The sequence below is a fragment of the Phyllobates terribilis genome, unplaced genomic scaffold (assembly GCF_046119375.1).
Source record: "Phyllobates terribilis strain yellow unplaced genomic scaffold, ASM4611937v1 Scaffold_2__4_contigs__length_985480577, whole genome shotgun sequence".
NCBI classification, from domain to species: domain Eukaryota; kingdom Metazoa; phylum Chordata; class Amphibia; order Anura; family Dendrobatidae; genus Phyllobates; species Phyllobates terribilis.
In genome coordinates this window covers 780898319-780911943 of record NW_027362762.1, presented here as the reverse complement: position 1 = coordinate 780911943, position 13625 = coordinate 780898319, and the positions used below count along the sequence as shown (strand labels likewise).

The 13625-nt window shown below is 43.3% G+C and overlaps 1 protein-coding gene across 2 annotated transcripts in view; it reads left to right on the top strand.

Annotated features, from left to right (window-relative positions):
• ASMT (acetylserotonin O-methyltransferase) overlaps positions 1 to 13625 on the top strand; it is a 106651-nt gene that overhangs the window by 34989 nt on the left and 58037 nt on the right. For both annotated transcript variants that reach the window (XM_073667359.1, XM_073667358.1), the window contains exons 3-4: positions 8072 to 8246; positions 9948 to 10077. In XM_073667359.1, the coding sequence (XP_073523460.1) occupies positions 8072 to 8246; positions 9948 to 10077 (305 nt within the window). The remainder of the gene's footprint in view (positions 1 to 8071; positions 8247 to 9947; positions 10078 to 13625) is intronic.

Sequence of the window (13625 nt, the reverse complement as noted above, 5' to 3'; positions counted from 1 at the left end):
ATTACCTTCTTAGTAGCCCTGCTACAGATAGGATAGGTTCATTCCTTTATGGCTTACATTTGAGTATGTGTCTCTTCTGATAATTGCATGCGATTATCCTTTTATATGGGATTCAAGGTACTCGATCTTCAACTTCTTTAACCCATTTACCCCCGAAGGTGGTTTGCACGTTAATGACCAGGCCAATTCTTATGATTAAGACCATTGTCACTTTATGAAACAATAACTCTGGAACGCTTCAGCGGATCCCACTGATTCTGAGATTCTGTTTTTTCGTGACATATTGTACTTCATGATAGTGGTAAAATTTATTCGATATAAATTGCGTTTATTTGTGAAAAAAATTGGAAATTTGCCGAAAACTTCGCAAATTTTAAAATTTTAGTTTTCATGCCCTTAAATCAGAGAGATATGTCAGACAAAATAGTTAATAAATAACATTTCCCTCATGTCTACTTAACATCAGCATAATTTTGGAACCAATTTTTTTCTTTGTTAGGAAGCTATAAGGGTTAAAAGTTGAGCAGCGAATTTGCAAAACCATTTTTTTAGGGACCACACCACATTTGAAGTCACTTTGAGGGGTCTACATGACAGAAAATACCCAAAAGTGACACCATTCTAAAAAATGCACCCCTCAAGGTGCTCAAAATCACATTCAAGAAGTTTATTAACCCTTCACATGCTTCACGCAATTAATCGAATTGCTGTCCCCTGACGAAGGGAGTTTTCTGAAACGTGCGTTGGGGCGGCAGTCTGGAGAGTACTTACCCCCTCCCGCTTTGATCACCGGCCATATTTGGCACGCCCACCCATAGGTAAGCTAGAAGTGTCTGTTATTATATATATGGACTTATTCTTTGGATACTATGTCTCCCTGTTCCTATGGGGTGATGTGTAGATACATACCGTTAGGTCCATATATATTTGGACAGAGACAACATTTTTCTAATTTTGGTTCTAGACATTACCACAATGAATTTTAAACAAAACAATTCAGATGCAGTTGAAGTTCACACTTTCAGCTTTCATTTGATGGTATCCTCATTAAAATTGGATGAAGGGTTTAGGAGTTTCAGCTCCTTAACATGTGCCACCCTGTTTTTAAAGGGACCAAAGGTAATTGGATAGATTAAATAATTGTAAATAAAATGTTAATTTCTAGTACTTGGTTGAAAACCCTTTGTTGGCAATGACTGCCTGAAGTCTTGAACTCATGGACATCACCAGACGCTGTGTTTCCTACTTTTTGATGCTCTGCCAGGCCTTCACTGCGGTGGTTTTCAGTTGCTGTTTGTTTGTGGGCCTTTCTCTCTGAAGTTTAGTATTTAACAAGTGAAATGCATGCTCAATTGGGATGAGATCAGGTGACTGACTTGGCCATTCAAGAATATTCCACTTCTTTGCTTTAATAAACTCCTGGGTTGCTTTGGCTTTATGTTTTGGGTCATTGTCCATCTGTAGTATGAAACGACGACCAATCAGTTTGGCTGCATTTGGCTGGATCTGAGCACACAGTATGGCTCTGAATACATCAGAATTCATTCGGCTGCTTCTGTCCTGTGTCACATCATCAATAAACTCTAGTGACCCAGTGCCACTGACAGCCATGCATGCCCAAGCCATCACACTGCCTCCGCCGTGTTTTACAGATGATGTGGCATGCTTTGGATCATGAGCTGTACCACGCCTTTGGCATACTTTTCTTTTTCCATCATTCTGGTAGAGGTTGATCTTGGTTTCATCTGTCCAAAGAATGTTCTTCCAGAACTGTGCTGGCTTTTTTAGATGCTTTTTAGCAAAGTCCAGTCTAGCCTTTTTATTCTTGATGCTTATGAGTGGCTTGCACCGTGCAGTGAACCCTCTGTATTTACTTTCATGCAGTCTTCTCTTTATGGTAGATTTGGATATTGATACGCCTACCTCCTGGAGAGTGTTCTTCACTTGGTTGGCTGTTGTGAAGGGGTTTCTCTTCACCATGGAGATTATTCTGCGATCATCCACCACTGTTGTCTTCCGTGGGCGCCCAGGTCTTTTTGCATTGATGAGTTCACCAGTGCTTTCTTTCTTTCTCAGGATGTACCAAACTGTAGATTTTGCCACTCCTAATATTGTAGCAATTTCTCGGATGGGTTTTTTCTGTTTACGCAGCTTAAGGATGGCTTGTTTCACCTGCATGGAGAGCTCCTTTGACCGCATGTTTACTTCATAGCAAAACCTTCCAAATGCAAGCACCACACCTCAAATCAACTCCAGGCCTTTTATCTGCTTAATTGAGAATGATATAACGAAGGGATTTCACACACCTGTCCATGAAATAGCCTTGGAGTCAATTGTCCAATTACTTTTGGTCCCTTTAAAAACAGGGTGGCACATGTTAAGGAGCTGAAACTCCTAAACCCTTCATCCAATTTTAATGTGGATACCCTCAAATGAAAGCTGAAAGTCTGAATTTCAACTGCATCTGAATTGTTTTGTGTAAAATTCATTGTGGTAATGTCTAGAACCAAAATTAGAAAAATGTTGTCTCTGTCCAAATATATATGGACCTAACTGTATATGCACATATTGAGTAGTGGCCACTGTATTCTTAGGGGTGACATGTGAAATGTAAGTATTTATTATTTCTTATTATTAGTTATGACATGTAACGGTTATATATATTTCACTTGAAAAATTTATCGATATCATGATAATGTCTCCACTGCTGCGAGTCCCACCTATGCATAGCTAGTTGTACTGTGCTCTTTTCCCATTTATTTCCTGTTTTTTAATATTTTGTATCAATAAAGATTTATTATTTTTATAGAATATGGCCTCACGGTCGTCTTTTCTTCGGTGTTCTTTTGCTTTTGGCTATATAACCTGTGGTGGGGTGGGGGCTCTATCTTGTGCTCTGCTTGCATATTCATCTGTATGCTCTTAAGACAGCTCACTGATCGTTCACTGACCTGCCTCCTATTTTACATAATGCAACTAGTAATGCGGGGCAAGGTAAAATAGGAGGCTGGTCAGTGAACGATCAGTGAGCTGTCATAAGAGCATACAGATGAATATGTAAGCAGAGCACCAGATAGAGCACCTCCCACATGCCGCCCCGAAGCACGAGCATATCATTATCTCCAAACTGAAAGTAAAGATTACACAAGAACCACAGGACGGATTTCATCAACCAAGGTATCATATTAATTAGTGTAATGTCACCAACCTGACAGTGTATGTAGTTTACTGAGCACAATCCTGCTGACAGGTGCGCTTTAAGGAACTTATTTAGATGTGTGGTGAGCACTTTGAACCCCCAAGTGTTTCGCAAATGTTTATAACATAAAGCCGTGAAAAAAAAACACTTTTTTTTCCACAAAAATTATCTTTTAGCCACAATTTTTTTATTTTTACAAGGGTAACAGGAGAAATTGGACCCCAAACATTGTTGTACAATTTCTCCTGAGTACGCTGATACCCCATATGTGTGGGAAAGCCATTGTTTGGGCTCATGGCCGGGCTCGGAAGGCAAGGAGCACCTTTTGACATTTTCAATGCAAAACTCGCTGTACTTGGGAGCGGACACCATGTTGCGTTTGGAGAGCCCCTGATATGCCTAAACAGTGGAAACCCCCCACAAGCGACCCCATTTTGAAAACTAGACCCCTTAAGGAACTTATTTAGATGTGTGGTGAGCACTTTGAACCCCCAAGTATTTCGCAAAGGTATATAATGTAGAGCCGTGAAAAAAAAAACCTTTTTTTTTCCACAAAAATGATCTTTTAGCCAACAATTTTTTTATTTTCACAAGGCTAACAGGAGATATCAAACCCCAAAAGTTGTTGTACAATTTCTCCTCAGTACGCTGATACCCCATATGTGGGGAAAAGCCATTGTTTGGGCGCACAGTAGGGCTTGGAAGGGAAGGAGCACCGTTTCAAGGCTAAACTCGCTGGAATTGAGAGAGGAAACCATGTCGCGTTTGGAGAGCCCCTGATGTGCCTAAATAGTGGAACCCCCCCACAAGTGACCCCATTTTGGAAACTAGACCCCTTAGGGAACTTATTTAGATGTGTACTGAGCACTTTGAACCCCTAAGTGTTTTGCAAAAGTTTATAACATAGAGCCGTGAAAAAAAATCATTTTTTTTCCACAAAAATTATCTTTTAGCCACATTTTTTTATTTTCATGAGGGAAACAGGTGAAAATAGACCTCAAAATCTGTTGTGCAATTTCTCCTGAGTACCCCATAGGTGTGGGAGAAAATTACTGTTTGGGCGCACGTCAGGGCTCGGAAGGGAAGGAATGCAGACTTTGATGGAATGGTCTCTGGGTGTCATGTCGCGTTTGCAGAGCCCCTGATGTGCTTAAACAGTGAAAATGCCCGACAAGTGCCCCCTCTTTGGAACTGATCTACTGATTCCTGATATGTGAATTTTATAATGTAGTGTCTTTTGTCAGTTGTGTAGCGTTCGTCAGGTTGTCATACTTCAGCTGTGTAGCGTTCGTCAGGTTGTCATACGTCAGTTGTGTAGTGTTCGTCAGGTTGTCATACGTCAGTTGTGTAAGTCAGAACTGAATTTAGTAGTACATGGATGTGTGGTACAGTCAGAAGCATTCTTTCATACACAGACCAGATTTGTCGGGACAGGTCTCACATTGATAAATGGTGTCCTTGCGTACTCCCCTTTTGTAACACACTCTGCACTTTTTTGTGACTTACCTTTTTTCCGCTTTGAGGGATCTCCCCCGGGAAATGCTGGCCTGGTACAATTCGAGGTCCTTCAGTTTTTGAAGTACTGGGGCACGCTCCTCCACCACTGCCAAATATCAGGGCCTTGATCACTACCTCCTGGAACTGAAGATACAACGTAGAAGTCTGACCTGCACATCGTAATAGCAGGAAAGCGTTGTGCATTGCCATCTGTACTAAGTGCACGGCCAGCTTCTTGTACCACACTCTGGCCTTTCTCAAAGCACTGTACAGCTGGAGGACTTGATCAGAGAGATCAACTCCCCCCATGTACTTGTTGTACCCCACTACGCAGTCTGGTTTGACGACCTGTGTAGCATAACCTCGTATATTGCTGGGGGTGCTGCCATCACTATGTATGGTGGTTAAGAGAAGGGCATCCCTCTTGTCCTTGTACTTGTCAGCCAACACGTGGTCATAACATTGGGCTCTGCTCTGACCCCTTCTGAACATCTGCCCAATTAGCGTCTTCGGGAATCCTCTCTGATTTTTGTGGACTATACCGCAGGCTGCAGTGCTTTGCGCAGAGAGGGATTTGAAGAGTGGGATGCTGGTATAAAAGTTATCCACGTTGAGGTGATAACCTTGATCCAGCAATGGGTGCACCAAATCCCACACAATTTTCTCACTCACTCCCAGGACAGGGAGGTATTTAGGGGATTCAGTCCGGGAGACCTTCCCTTCATAAACCCTAAACTTGTGAATGTACCTTGAGGTACTTTCACCAAGTTTGTACTTTTTAATTCTGTACCTGGCCCTCTTACTGGGCAGGTACTGCCGAAATCCAAGCCTCCCCTTAAAATGAATTAGGGACTCATCCACGCAGATGTCCATTTGGGGCATGTACACTTCAGCAAACTTGTTGTTGAAGGACTCAATGACCGGCCAAACTTTGAAAAGATGATCAAAGTTGTGGTCATCTCTTTTGGGACACCGTGCATTATCGTTGTAATGCAAGAACTTGTTTATGGCCTCAAAACATGTTTGGGTCATCATGACAATTCGGAACACTGGAGTGTCAACACTCCTATATTGCCGAGCTTCTGGCTTCTTCATTATCCCCATGTAAAGGACCAGGCCCCAAAACTTCATCATTTCTACTGCGTCTACAGGAGTCCAGTTAGAAAATGATGAAGAGCGGTTTTGTGCCAAAAATTGTTGAACGTACAAATTAGTTTGGCTCACCAAGAGATTTAAAAAATCCTCAGAGAAAAAGACTTTGAAAAAGTCTATTTCTGTGAGGTTGGTGGTGTCAAACTTGATTTCTGATTGTGCCACAAAATCAGAAATCAGTGGCTCATAATTTTCTGGGGACGAGGTCCATACGGGGTCAGTAATTGGGGCGCTGGTTCATCTTCTGTCCTGCGGTGTCTTCTTGGCAGTTCAGCATCACCTGAGGAGGAAGAGGAGGACGACGAGAAGTCAGAAGCATAAAGAAAGGTGGTATCTTCTTCCTCAATGTCAGTGTCGGAGGCAAGGAAAGTCTATGCCTTCTTCACTGAATAGCGGGTTTGGGATGAGCGGGACATTTTTTTATGTATGTGGTGTGTGTGTGTCAGTACTTTTATTCAGTTATTCAGTTGTGTATGTGTGTGTCAGTGTGCTTGGTGTAAACTTTTTTTTTTCTGAAAGAAAAAGATAAAAAATAAAGGAACAACCGAAGGTGGTGCAAACAGCAAGCATGAGTGCAGATCAGTGAATTACGTCACTGATCAATGCTTGGCAGCTGCTGGATGTGCGCACGGAGGTGGTGCAAAGTGGGGGGGAGAAAAAAAGTGTAAAACAGCGAGCATGAGTGTAGATCAGTGAACTGCGGTCACTGATCAGCGCTTGGCCACTGGAGGATTACTGATCAGCGCTTGGCCACTGGAGGAAGCGCAAAAAGAAAAACTATCAAAAGTCGAGCGATCAAGTACTGATCAGCGCTTGGTGGCAGAAAGGAGGGGAGAGGGGGATTGGGGTGGATGAGGAGGGATCAAAAAATCTACTTACAGTTGTCTTCTTTCTTCTGCCTGATGTTTTCTGTCGCAGCAGGAACAGTACAGATCAGCGCTCCTTGGCAGAAAGGAGAGGTGAGGAGGGGGGAAACAGGGGAGAGGGGGATTGGGGTGGATGAGGAGAGATCAGGCAGAGATTTTCTTACTGATGTCTTCTTTCTTCTGTAGCAGCAGGAGCAGCGATTGTGGTGTCACAGGCTTCTGTGGCACCGCAAGGCCCAGCACGGCTCACGATCTGACAGTGTGACCACCCTGTACAAAAAAAGTCAGTGAAAAAAAAAGTGTAAAACAGTGAGCACGAGTGCTGATTGGTGATTTGCGGCTGCTGGATGCACGCACACAGGTGGTGCAAAGTGGAGGGGAGAAAAAATGGACAGGGACAAAAAAAAGTCCTGGAAAGCAGCGAGCACGAGTGTGGATCAGTGATCTGTGGTCACTGATCAGCGCTCGGCCGCTGCAGGAAGCACGAAAAAAAACTGCCAAAAATCGAGTGATCAAGTACTGATCAGCGCTTGGTGGCAGAAAGTGGGGGAGAGAGGGATTGGGGTGGATGAGGAGGGATCATAAAATCTACTTACAGTTGTCTTCTTCTGCTTGATGTTTTCTGTCGCAGCAGGAACAGTACAGATCAGCGTTCGTTGGCAGAAAGGAGAGGTGGGGAGGGGGGTAAAAAGAGGGGGGGAACAGGGGAGGAGGGGAGGGGGGGATTGGAGTGGATGAGGAGAGATCAGGCAGAGTTTTGCTTACTGATGTCTTCTTTCTTCTGTAGCAGCAGGAGCAGCGATTGTGGTGTCACAGGCTTCCGTGGCACCACAAGGCCCAGCACGATGCAAGATCGTACAGTGTGACCGCCCTCTACAAAAGAAAAAAAGTCATTAAAAAAAAAAAGTGTAAAACACCAAGCACGAGTGCAGTTTCACCTTGCCCACGGCCTCGGCCTCTGCTCTCATCATCATGTCCACTTCCCTGTCTTTTACCACGTGCCTTTCCTATTTTAAAATACTTATGATATTTCCCTGCTGAGAAAACTGCAGTATTTTTATTGCAGTAAAATTTGCCCACCTCAGATGGACTTGTTACAATATCAAATAGCGAAGCTACTAGTTACCGGCCAAGTCTGGATTTATGTTTTGAATGCACAACTGCGGCAGTTTAAATAGAATAGAATTTTTAGGTGCTGAGAAAACTGTTCAATATTTTTAGCGCACTAAAATTTGACAAACTTAACCGTATGTTGGTTACATTCAGCTTACATGCAGTTTTTCTTTTTACATAAGAAGTCTAGAACTATTGGCATGCAGCAGAGATCTGAATGTAATTTTTTGGCTTTCCTTTGTAGACCATGTTCACAGCATGTGAACTGGGAGTTTTTGATTTTCTACATGAAGCACAGGAACCAGTTTCTGCAGCAACCATTGCTTCTCACTTGAGCACCAGTGTGGATGGGATGGAGCGCTTGCTTGATGCCTGTGTTGGACTAAAGCTTTTAAAGGTTGACTTGAAAAATAATGAAGGTAACTTAATTTAAGGAATTTAAAAGGTTCTAATTAGAGTCTACAATTTAAAGTACAAGTCAAATCTGATATCACATGTAGAGTTGTCCTCATGGTTGAATATGGCATCCCGATATGATCCACCACACAGCCCCACATACCATCTTGTTACTTGAGCATAAACCTGTCCTAGAATGGTAATAGGACATGGAGCATGTGCAATAGGAAGCTTCACCTCCTACCTTTTTGTACAGTAGGAAGCTCCATTTCTGTGACCTAAAGATTAACTATGTCATGTATTGTCTTTCAGAAAGTCATGGTAGACAGCAGTGTGAGCAGCCTCTTCTAGCCTCAGCACTCCTGGTATCTCCAATATTAGATCAGAAACACAGGGTCGACAGCCATGTGAGCAGCCTCTTCTAGCCTCAGCACTCCTGGTATCTCCAGTATTAGATCAGAACGACAGGGTGGACAGCAGTATGAGCAGCTTCTTCTAGCCTCAGCAGTCTTGGTATCTCCAGTATTAGATCAGTTATGCAGAGTGAACAGCAGTGTGATCAGCCTCTTCTTACCTCAGCACCCATGACATTTCCAGTATTAGATCAGAAATATAAAGTGGGCAGCAGTGCAAACATTTTCTTCTTACCTCAGTGTCCCTAATATTTCCCGTATTAAATCAGGTAGACATGGTGGCCAACAGTGTGAACAGCCTCTCCCTACCTCTGTACTACTGCTATCTCCAGTATTAGCTCATATAGACAGTGTGGATAGCAGTGTGAGCGGCCTCATCTTACCTCAGCACCCATTGTATCCAGTATTAGATCAGATAGACTTAGTCGACAGCAGTGCGAGCAGCCTCTTCTTACATCAGGACCCCTGGTATCTCCATTATTATCTCATATAGACAGGGTGAATAGCAGTGTGAGCAGCCTCTTCTTACCTCAGCACCCATGGTATCCAGTATTAGATCAGATAGACAGGGTATACAGCAGTGTGAGCAGCCTCTTCTTACCTCTATACTGGTATCTCTATTATTAGCTCAGATAGACAGGGTATATAGTACAGAGGTAAAAAGAGGCTGCTCACACTGCTATCTCCAGTATTAGATCAGATAAACAGGGTGGACAGCAAAGTTAGCATATTAGGTCCGTTCCAGTAATGTAGTGTCACTTGATTCTGACATCAGAATGTGATGTTCATGCAAATATTATTTAGACATGTCAATAAAATATTCCATTGACCCTTATTTAGTGGATGCCCTACACATGCTCCTGGGAGTAATGCAAAAAGTCTGAATCTTGCCTCCACTGTCTTCATCCAATGATGTTGGTGCTTGTCCACTCTAGCATTGATGCAGGTCCATCCTTTGGCATCAGAAAGGCAGTGGAGACTTTTCACAGTTCTCCGATGCCACAGTAGTGGCTATTTTATATAAAATTAAAATGGGATGCCAATCTGACACAGGCAGCGGAAGCTGAACATGGAGCACCAGGTATGGTGACTGTATATCAAAATGTTACATTTAATGTGGGGTGGATGGTCGGTTTACATTACACATTATACCTTTTAATGATGTATTCTATCAGTCTGTCTGCATTTCATACAATATGATCATAGCTGCAGTATTAATGGACAAAATTGAAATTTAGATGCTACATACAACATTTATATGCCGTAGTACAAAAATTACAAATGTCATATTGTCATTTTCTTTCTTTTAAGGTTATTATTCCAACACTGATGTTTCCACTGTTTATTTGGTCAAGTCCAGCCCTCGGACCCTCTATCATATAATGATTTATTACTCTCAGACCACATACATGTGCTGGCACTTCTTACCACAAGCTGTAAGGTAGTATATGTATACAGTAAATGCATTAGAGATGATAAAATTGTACATTAAAAAGCGAACCTGTCAGAAGGATTTTGCTAAGCAAACTACATGCAGTGTCAGGTTGGCGCCATTACACTGTTTAAATGATACCTGGGTTGATGAAATCCATCTTGTGGTTGTTTAATCTTTATTTGCAGTTTGGAGATAATGAGATGCTCGTGCATCGGCGTGGGACTGTAGGCAGGGTCTACTCTTGGTGCTCTGTTCTCATATTCATCATTGTGGCTTAAATGACAGGTCACTGATCCTTCAGTGACCAGCCTCCTATTTTAAATACTGCATATGCCCAGTTCATATTGTGGTATTTTTTATTTTTTTAAAAAGTAACTCTAGCAAAATGGCACCAACGCCCACACATGCGCAGTAACATCTAGCGCTTGCCGCTAGATGCTACAGCGCACGCGCCGGGGCCAATTTGCTGGAGGTAAAAAAAAATTTGCTCCAGCAAAATGGCACTGGCACCCGTGCATGTGCAGATTACAAAAAGTGGCGTGCACACAGCTATAGAGTGAGGTGCAGGTGGAAGGGAGTTGCGGACTCCACAATCACTATAGTATAGAAATTTTCACCGCACACTCAGGAGATTCAATGCAAAAGTTTTAATGAGATTTAGAAAAACGTGCAAGTGGCGGACAAAATACAGTTCTTTTGTTTAGAGGCGACTTTTACCCCGCTCCTGAGCCTTGCTCACATAGTCGCTCTGGGGAAGGCTGTGATGGTCCAAACCGTATGAGAGAAATCCCTGTGGGGATGCATATAGAGTTGAGTCCTTTTGGGTAATAGCAATAAGGGTGCTCCTGCACCTCCTGTGTGAACTGTATGTTGTCCGCCACTTACACGTTTTTCTAAATCTCATTAAAATTGTGTTTGCGTGTGTAGTGAAAATTTCTATACTATCGTGCATGCGCAGAGGCAGCTATCGCTTGCCGATGGGGGGAATCCATTATTTTGTGTAATGGAGAAAGACACAATCTTAATGTTAATTTGGAACAAAGACGCGGCTCAGAGTCCCCAAGCAGCATAATGTGGAATTCAGGATCCCCCACACTGCCTTTCAGGAGGAGACCGACAAATACATTCTTCATTCTCTATGCTGGAGCAAAAAAATGTTTTAGTTCCAGCAAAATGGGCATGGCGCGTGCGAGGTAGCATCTATCGGCAAGTGATGGCTACTAGTGCGCATGCGCGGGAGCCATTTTGCTGGAGTCAAGATTTTTTTTTTAAAAGACCACAATATGAACTACGCAAGCGCAGTATTTAAAATAGGAGGCAGGTCACTGAAGGATCAGTGACCTTTCATTCAAGCCACAATGATGAAGATAATGCCAGAGCACCAAAGAAAGCCCTACCACAGGCCGCCCTGGAGCACGAGCATATCATTATCTCCAAACTGGCAATAAAAATTAAACAAGAATAACAGGACGGATTTCATTAACCCAGTTATTATTTTAATCAGCGTAACAGTGCCAATCTGACCGAGTATGTAGTTTACTTAGCACAATCCTGATGACAGGTTTGCTTTAAAGGGGTTTTCCTATAAAAGACATTTAACATCTACCCACAGTATGATCTCTGGACGACCCATCTCTGGGAGCCCCACCAATCTCTAGAACTGGGGTCTTGATCCTCCATTACTATTCACTGCGGTTGGGAGTGAATCAAACTGCCTGGTTGTGCATGATCACTATTGCTCCATTCCGTGTCTATGGCAGTTATACAGTGGGAACAAAGTACTGAACAGTGCTCAGCAGCTACCTGTCATAGAGCAGCTGTGTTCATGAGTCACCATACCACAACATCTAATCTGACGGCAGTGGGTCGGTACGGAGGATTAGGACATGCATTCTTGTGATTGGTGGAGTCCTGGCAGTACCACCCACAGTGATCAGACATTTGTCACCTTACCCATGGATTTACATGAAATAAAATTGGCAGTGAAAAAAAGGAACAATATAGCCCCATAACAGTCCATGGGTGACTCTCTGGTTTTCTATAAAAAATTTAATTCAAATGCTAAATTTAAAGTTAAAATGCCCAGAGCCCTCCTTTTCTTCTTTCTGTTGTGATTTTTCAGATTCCATGTCCCCTCTTCATTATTAGTTTGACAGTTCTTACTGCTCTCAGATGGACTGGTTCTGATGACCAGAGGTCCTCAGAACTGATAGTAATCACTAAGACATACATATTTCTTGGCTTATCTGTGATAATAAACTCAGCTTTTTCTTAGACTCAAGAGACTAATAACAGATAATATATAATTTATACATATAATTTATTTGTGTAGTAATAATAATAAAATAATAATCTTTTTATTTATGTAGCGCCAACATATTCCGCACCGCTTTACAATTCAGACAATTTACAGACATTATCGGCACTGTCCCCATTGGGGCTCACAATCTACATTCCCTATTAGTATGTCTTTGGAGTGTGGGAGGAAACCAGAGAACCTAGGGGAAACCCATGCAAACACGGGGAGAACATACGAACTCCTTGCAGATGTTGTCCTTGGTGGGATTTGAACCCAGGACCCCAGCACTGCAAGGCTGCTAACCACTGAGCCACCGTGCTGCCCTAGTATCCATGTAAGGGCTGTTTCAGACGTCTGTGATCATTGGTCCGATCTTGGATCACAATGCACTAACTGGCTGCACGTCTTCTGACTCAGAGCATGACAGCTTCATATATTTCAATGAGATTGTCACACTCAGGGTCGGGAGATGCATGACCAGTCAGTGCATTGTGATCTGAGATCAGACCAATGATCACAGACGTCTGAAAAAGCCCTAACTGTGCTGGTTGGGTAGACTGTTTTCTTTATTTCTTTGTAGGGTTATTTCTTTACTACATGTTCATGAAGGGAGTCAAACAATTCCCATGGTCTAGGCATTCCACTGTTGCTGCTCATATACGGAGAAAATGTTAAATATAGAATTGTACAAAAATGATAGAACAGATATTATATTGCTCCGGTTTTGTGTTGCCTCATATGGAAGAGTAGTCTTTATGCATGTAGCGCCGGCGTCACTGCCCTCTGCTAGGCAGGGACGCTGTTCCCCTCACCTCTCTGCTCCGTGCCCGGCGTCCTCCTCCCGCTCTGCTGGCAGCGCGCGCTCCTTCCCGGCCACTGTGCTTAGGGCGCGCGCGCTCTCCCTCCCTCTTAAAGGGGCCGCGCGCGCCGTCCTAAGGAGTCCCCGGCCAATGGCCGGAGGACTTCACCATATATAAGGCACCTCCTCCAAAATGGAGGTGCCCGAGCAATGTTGTTGCACTGTTCACTACTCTGCTTCAGCCCTCAGGTCCCGTTGCCAGTTACCTGCCAGATACCTGCCAGATTCCTGCCAGCTTGCTGTCTTATTCCTGCCTGATTATCTGCTACCTGCCTGCTAGTCTGAGGTCCGACGGTCTGCCTTACTACTCCTGTCAGTCTGTCTAAGGACCAGCCTGTCCGCTCACCTGGGAGCGCACTTCAGCCACCTGCCTGCTTGCCTGAGGTCCGACGGTCT